Source organism: Poecilia reticulata, linkage group LG9 (genome assembly GCF_000633615.1).
Source record: "Poecilia reticulata strain Guanapo linkage group LG9, Guppy_female_1.0+MT, whole genome shotgun sequence".
Lineage (NCBI taxonomy): Eukaryota > Metazoa > Chordata > Actinopteri > Cyprinodontiformes > Poeciliidae > Poecilia > Poecilia reticulata.
The window spans coordinates 30,884,620-30,892,760 of NC_024339.1; the positions used below are offsets into that span (position 1 = coordinate 30,884,620).

Genomic DNA, 8,141 nt, shown 5'->3' on the forward strand with positions numbered 1-8,141 from the left:
TGCAAGAACAATAGCCATCAGTGATCTTGTCCACGGCTATATTTATGCTGAGGGTCTGAGGATCTGCTGTTTTTCTCATCGACCGGTAGCATTTAACTGTGACGCGCACAATGTTGGAGGCATCGCGTGGCTCAAACACATTGATGTCGTCCAAAAAAGATTACATGAACTTGTTGGTTCCCTTGTCCATTGTCGTGGCTGATATTTTGTGAAAATCCGGCAGAAATGCTAATCGACTCAGAAATACTCTGCAGAGAACGAAAAATGCCATGTTTAGACATTGGAGCTAAGCTGTTAATGTGAGACATGAAGTCACATGGGACTTTCGTGGGACTTTCGAGGGGCGTTTCTGGGCGGAGCTTGGTAAGGTCCATTGCCTTGTTGCTGAAATTGTGCTATATAAATAAAATTACCTTACCTTACGTGTAAGAATCGGCCGATCACCCATCTCCAGAGTTAAGCAAGGAGAGTAAATGAGTTTTTATTTTAATATAAATACATAAACTTTTATGCAACCCAACAAACGATAATGATATAAACAGTGACATGTATAAAATGTTGAGTAATTATGTTCAGATTTGCATAAACATTAGCTCGTATGTTGCTGTAATCTAAGAATCTAATGTTTCCCCGTCTCTGACGTCTATTTATTTAAATGCAAAATTAATCTACTCAAGTAAGAGTAGCAATTACAATATTGTTCCAGTAAAAGTAAAATGTTCAGTACAGTAAAACTACTTATATAAGTACCTTTTTTCTCCAAAAGTTACTCAAGTAAATGTAACCAGTACTACCCATTTTTGAACATGGGTAACAACAAAATTAGTGTTCTTGTTAAAAAGCTTAATGTGATATATTGGCATCAGCTAGTTATCAATTAGCTAACATTACCTGCATCAAGCAGCATTAATCAACTCTCTCGGTTAGTTTAGGTTAAAAAAGCTGAGCAAAGTTCTTTGCCTTTTGCTGGTTTGCTGCCATGATTCCAACACACACCTGTTTCTACACAGCAACAGCAGGTCTCCATTTTTGCAGTACTTTATTAGGTGCTAAAGCGGCGCTCATGTTGCATTTAAAAGCGGCTTGGAAAAACGCAATGACATGTTAACGATGGATTAAACAGTTGTGTAACGGCTGAAAAAAGTGCAGGGGCAGAGGTTACAGATACGGAAAGTGCGGGAGTTTCTATTATATGAAATCGAGATATGAATAATAGAAATTTGGACAACTTCCAGCTGGCATAGCTAACTCTGTGGCCGCCCCCAATGCCTCCCCTTTCTGCCGGGCTTGCCCATCTCCCAAAATTTAAAAAATCAGCAGGTTAAGTTGGTGCACCCCTAGTTCAGACGCTACCAGCACTGAAACAACTGAGGCTTTACTCAAAATCAATGGAATGTTAGCAGGTTCCAATTCAGCTTCTATAATACACTTTTTGTTGCAAGTTTTAGCAGGTATCTTTACCTTTTTGATGGCATAGTAGACAACTTTTCCACCTACATTCTTGAAGGGCCTGCGACTTTGTGTTTCTGTTTCTTTGATCTTCACTCTTTTTGTTTGTAACACAGTGCTGTAGATGTCTAGCCACTCTTGTCCACAAACTGTCCTAGTGCAAGCAGCGTCTACTATTGCCGAGCCCAAACACTGTGTCATGAACATCTGTGGGTGATTCTTTAGTGCATGGAGTTATATTGTGGGTGATATGCTACTTGGGAAAGATTTAACTGTTTTTGATTAACTTTTTTTAAATGATCTTAGAATACTCTCACCGACCACTTTATTAGGTACACCATGCTAGTACTGGGTTGGACCCGCTTTTGCCTTGAGAACTGCCTTAATCTTTCGTGCATAGATTCAAAAAGGTACTGTAAACAGAGAGTTTGGTCCATATTGACATGATGGCATCATGCAGTTGCTGCAAATTTGTTGACTGCACATCCATGATGTGAATCTCCCGTTCCACCAGATCCCAAAGGTTCTCTAGTGCAGTCATCCCCAACCCCTGGGCCGCAGACCGGTACTGGTCTATGGACCAATTGGTACCCAGCCCTACAAGAGATAATTAAATATTTCCGTTTCATATACTATGCGTCTGAAGGATCTTTATTTTGAAAATCCTTTAACTGGATTCTCTCGGTTACATCTTGCGCGCCAACATTGAGCCCACAAGCAGCAAAATGAGTAAGAAACAGATCAGATGTCTTTGGAAAGTTTCTTTGTGAAGGGGAAAAGGCCAAGAGAAGGGACAGGAGAATGGATTTATCCCCGTAGGTGATTCCCACATTCCAAGCCGCTCTGCATGATATGCGACGAGGCAGTGAAGCTTCAAACTGCTTCGCCACTTAGAGACCAAGCACCCATTGTCTCCCCTAACACACAGATGGTACCGTCTTTGCAGAGAAAAAGTTAAGGGCTCCCATTGATTTGTCGTTATCGTGAGTTAAAATTTTCATGAAAGTAAAATGTTCGTTTTTGTGGTGCATCTGTATTTTATTTTGAAGGGATGTGCAAATGATACCATAGTGACCAGAGTCAGAGAGCGTTAGGGCAGTGGTAGAGACGAGAGGAGTACAGCTTCGGCCGATTTTTCCAAACCTCTGTGGCCACGGAACAGATAAAAGTACAACAGGTTCAATCGGATTGTGTGTCCAGCCACACAGCAGGACCAACACACCACACACGAACCGATTTCACTCACGAACATCCCGATTTCAGAAGAAAATCCCGTAAAACCCTCAAATAAACAAACGCGGATGACGATGTAGAAGCAAAAATAAGTTTTGGACTTATTTTAAGCGAGCTAGAGTCAGTGTCAAGCCTTGGTTTAATGAACAGCCTTATCGTTATAACCTATTTAGGTCACATTAATGATGGATAGCTGAAAAGTTACCGGGTATATAAATTGCTGTAGCAATTTCGCTCCAATTCCTCTCCTTATCATTTCTGTTGATATTTCTTGTACGAAATGCAGAATAAACATTCATGTTGTTTCCACCAGACTCTCGGTTGCGCCATGTCAGCTGTTTGGGATTCCCCTCCGTGCTTACACGTCACCGTGCTTTCTGATTGGCTACCTGTTGGATTCAACAGGCTACGTTCTCGCTCCCAATCAGGGAAAACCCCACACACTGAGATAATCGGGCCAAGACAATCCAACATGTTGAATGTGCCTGATTTTAGATCGGAGCAGTAACACACCGCATACTGCAGGATGATCTGCTACGTTTATCACAAACGACACTCGTGGAACTCGAAACGTTCCAAGATTATCGTAAGGGGGAAATTGGGGCAAAAAAATGTAAATTGTGCCATGTGAACTAAGCTTTAGAGGGCACACCAACATGAAGAAGCCACCAACTTCTCTGACAGTTCATCCCATCCCCCGGGCTGCAGTAAAATTGCCAAGCCTTAACCAGTCTGGTGATGAAAAGGTTGGTCACCACTGGGCTACTGTATTGAGATCTGGTGACTGTGGATTCAGTGAACTCATTGTCGTGTTCAAGAAACCAGTCTGAGATGATTCGCACTCGATGACATGGTGTTTTATCCTACTGGATCCTATCATCTTCTTCCAGTAGGAAGAATATTGGAAGACCAAAGACATCTGGAATACTGGAAGAAATATTCTTCCAGTATTCCAGAAGATGGTTCACTGTGGTCGTAAAGGGATGGACATGGTCAGCAACAATACTCAGGCAGGCTGTGGCATTGACACGATGCTCAATTGGTACTGATGGGCCCAAAGTGTGGCAGGAAAATATCCCCCACACCGTTGCACCACCGCCACCAGCCTAAACCGTTGATACAAAGCAGGATGAATGCAGGCTTTCTTGTTGTGGACCCCAAATTCTGACCCTACCATCTGAACGTCGCAGCAGAAATAGACCTCCTCTGACCTCTGGCATCAACAAGGCATTTGCGTCCACAGAACTACCGCTCACTGGATATTTTCTCATTTTCAGACCATTCTCTTTGTATACCCTGGAGATGGTTGTATGCAAAAATCCCTATAGGTCAGCAGTTTCTGAAATACTCAGACCAGTCTGTCTGGCACCAACAAACATGCCACCTTCAAAGTCACTTAAATCACATTTCTTCCCCATTCTGATGCTCGTTTTGAACTGCAGCAGATCGTCTTGACCATGTCTAAATGCATTGAGTTGCTGCCATGTGATTGGCTGATTTGACATTTATGTTACTGAGAAGTTGGACAGGTGTTCCTAATAAAGTGGTCAGTGAGTGTATGTTTTCCATGTCTGTTGTACCATCAGTAATTTTAACACACTGTTTTGTGCGGACAGTCAAAGCAGTGAAAAGTATTTTGGCACACTGCACATTTTTGTCGATGTCCGTACTTATCCAGCGGGCTTGTGCCGGGCTGTGGAGTTTGACGAGAAGCAAATGTTACATCTGAGCATGCCGTTGGAGCCAACTGTCTGGCCGAATAACACTGCTCAAAATCAATAACATAGTCTGCCATTGAAATGTTCATTTCTTTTAGGAACAAATCTAGTTTAGTTACCAATGTCCAGTGTCGTTGGATCGTCTACTGGAATTTCCATAGCCGTGTCAAGAGCTTGCTTTTTCTTCTCCAAATCTCATCCAAATATTGACTTAATTCTTCCACGTTTTGTAAGGCTTTCCATATTCAAATGTTAGTGGAACTCGAGTTACTATACATCCTTTGCTTGCCAATGTTGCTTAGTAAAAAATAATTCTCTTTTGGATCTGGTGAAGTTTATTGCGCTATGCGCTTCACAGAAACGCATATAACATGCGGTACTGGCATGACGATGCCCCCTAGCGGATTGGCATGCAATATAAACAAAACAAAGGAGTAATTATTTATCGATTGATATGGAACGTATTGTGATACATTTTTCAACCATCTTGTCCAGCCCTAAGATCTGTCAAATTTAATAGATCTGTGAACGGCAATTTTCAAACCTTGCTTCACATTCACCAATGGATGTGTGTCTGGACTTTAACTGAGCCAGTAAAACACTGTGGCAAAAATTTTCCACTGTAGCTGTCTGTACATTCAATGTTCATAGCTTTGGCTATTGTTTGTTTCTGTGAATATTGTACTATAAAAAACTTCACAATTGTCCCTATAGAAGACATTGTCAACACCAAAACACATGAAATTTCACCATTAAGTGACTTATGAGGTTTTCTTTCCACATCAGCATGGCTTGAGAAGATTTGATGATGGGTTAATCAGAACTCTTTCTCTAACATCAAGAAGAAAGAAGAAACTGACCCATGTGCATATAAGGTATTCCTTTTTTATTTTTCCTATGTAATATCACTAGTAATTATTGAGTTGCCCAAATTGATATTTTTGTGTCTTTCTCTGGAAGAGAGCTGTCAGAAGCAGCCTATGAGAAGCTGGCAGACGAGACGCTGGATGCTCTATCTGATTACTTTGAAGATCTGGCAGATGAAGATTTCACTGGAATAGAATATGATGTTGTGCTTTCTGTAAGGCATTATAACATCAAGTGGTCAGCTCAGAACATCAATTATTGTAGGAGACAGAAAACTCGACGGCCCAAATAATCACAGAAGAACTTTATATAAATGATGTTCTGTTAATAGATGTTTCAGTTCCTTTTTAGCATATTATTTTGCAAACTCAATAACCTAAAGGAGAAAAGGCCATCCATTCATTGAATCACTGTTTCCCACCGGAATGTTTACAATTTATCTAGTGTTAGGTTTTATAGGTTGAAAGACCTAAATGCCTTAATTGTACCCCTAAAATACACTGCAACCGGCACCACAGTGTAACCTCTGCAATAAATATGCACACGTTATTATCAATAACAGCACTTGCACTACGTGCGTGTGGCGGCGTAGTGCGCCACCCTTCTGCAGAGCCATCCTTCAAAATTAGAACCAATTCTATTGTTGCTGGACGCTGGCAAGTACACTTCGCTGCAGCAAACAGAAAGGGGCAGCAACGGACCACTCAGTCTCATACGTTATTTGGAAATGGGACCATTGCACTCCGGAAGTGAAGGGTGCGCTATTCCCTATATTATTATCTGTGGCCTTCCATTTTTAATTTCTTTTGAAATCTATGATATATCTTTATTTTTCTCGATTTACCGGTCGATCTACGTTCCCACCCTCATCTATGGTCATGAGCTTTGGGTCATGACCGAAAGAATGAGATCACGGGTACAAGCGGCCGAAATGGGTTTCCTCCGCAGGGTGGCTGGGCTCTCCCTTAGAGATAGGGTGAGAAGCTCGGTCATCCGGGAGGGACTCRGAGTAGAACYGCTGCTCCTCCACGTCGAGAGGAGCCAGTTGAGGTGGCTCGGGCATCTGGTAAGGATGCCTCCTGGACGCCTCCCTGGTGAGGTGTTCCGGGCACGTCCCACCGGGAGGAGGCCTCGGGAAGACCCAGGATACGCTGGAGGGATTATGTCTCTCGGCTGGCCTGGGAACGCCTTGGGATTCCCCCGGAGGAGCTGGAAGAAGTGGCTGGGGAGAGGGAAGTCTGGGCCTCCCTTCTGAAGCTGCTGCCCCCGCGACCCGACCCCGGATAAGCGGAAGAAAATGGATGGATGGATGGATGGATCTTTATTTTTAAGAAGGATTTTCACTCTGTGTGTTTTTGAACTTCTCTCTCTTATTTACTTCAGCAAAGCTCACAGTTTTTAACAAATTCTGTAGTTTTCGGCGTACTTCTAAATCTGCTCCTTAGTCACATTTTTTCGAGGTCTACTGCTGCCTCTAGTGGCGTGGGGGTGGTAACACAACTAATCTAATTACATTACTAAATCAAAATACCTAAATTGGCATATTCAAATATAAGTCTTTATTATTATTAATTCTGGCATTACTGGAACACTAAAAGATGAATTCCCTCACAAAAGAACATGCCTTTTCATTTTCTTAAGAATGTAGAGCTAATTAAATGAGATGAACAAGAACTGAAAGTGGTTCCAGTTTCTCTCAATAGCCAACCTGTTGAAACTGTGGCAAATTTTAAATGCCTTGGATCATTCCTGGACAGCCAGCTCAACTTTGCTGAAAACACTGACTATAACTTTAAGAACAGTTCTCAGAGACTCAACCTGTGAGGGAATTAACCCCCTCCCTAAGAGGTGTTGTTTTTGTACTTCTATATTCTAATTTATCTGGTAAATGTATTTCTTGTTTGGCGGAAGTAACTTGCTTTATTTAATATTTTGTTTAAATTATTCTCTCTTTTCTTTGAGGTCACTTGGTCATGTGTTGCAATGGAAGCGCGTGCATAAGCATCGCTGACAAGGACCTGGTGTTTTCAATCATCCTCCCTAGGGAAATTCATTGAGAGGGAGGGGAGATGTTTTTGGATTTTGTTGGGCCCAGATTGCTTTTGTTTTAGTTTTGAAGTTGTTAGTGTTAGTTGTAATTATGTAAATATTTTTTCCAGGAATATAGTTTAGTACAATTGTGACTTTTTTCTATCTAGAAATGTAAATGTTGTCTCTACCCCTTAATTAGTCCTGGTAGGAACAATTCTTTTAAAAGCCAGGTGGTTTAAACTCTCAATCAATCAATCAAATTTTATTTGTATAGCACATTTCAGCAGCAAGGCATTTCAAAGTGCTTTACATAATTAAAATAAAAACAGCATATGACAGTGATTAAACAGTTAGAAAGACAGAGAATTAAAAAAAAAGGTTAAAGATAAAAACATTAAAACCCGCACCCCTTGTAGGACTTCAGTTAAAAGTCTCACACCTCAGAGTTTTGGTTAAGATGTCATTTAACAAGGATTCTCACATCCCTAGATATAGATTCGTTTAACTGAGACGTTTTCCGGGGGGGCTTTACATAGACAGTGTGAAAGAGAAATAAAAATATAACTAGATAAAAAGTAAAGATAAAAACATTAAAAACATCAAAGACATCAAAACCCGCAATTTAGCCATAAGCAACTCTAAACAGGTGGGTTTTAAGKTGAGATTTAAAGGMASTCAGTGTTTCAGCTGTTTTACAGTTTTCTGGAAGTTTGTTCCAGATTTGTGGTGCGTAGAAGCTGAATGCTGCTTCTCCTCGTTTGGTTCTGGTTCTGGGGATGCAGAGCAGAACCAGAACCAGAAGATCTGAGGGGTCTAGACGGTTGGTACAGCAATAACAGATCT

General features: G+C 41.3%; 1 protein-coding gene across 2 annotated transcripts in view; it reads left to right on the plus strand.

Moving 5' to 3' along the window:
• The window catches only part of fxn (frataxin), a 28,042-nt gene that overhangs the window by 9,157 nt on the left and 10,744 nt on the right, over window positions 1-8,141 (plus strand). For both annotated transcript variants that reach the window (XM_008419303.2, XM_008419304.2), the window contains 2 exons: window positions 5,187-5,275; window positions 5,361-5,481. In XM_008419303.2, coding sequence (XP_008417525.1) covers window positions 5,187-5,275; window positions 5,361-5,481 — 210 coding nt within the window. The remainder of the gene's footprint in view (window positions 1-5,186; window positions 5,276-5,360; window positions 5,482-8,141) is intronic.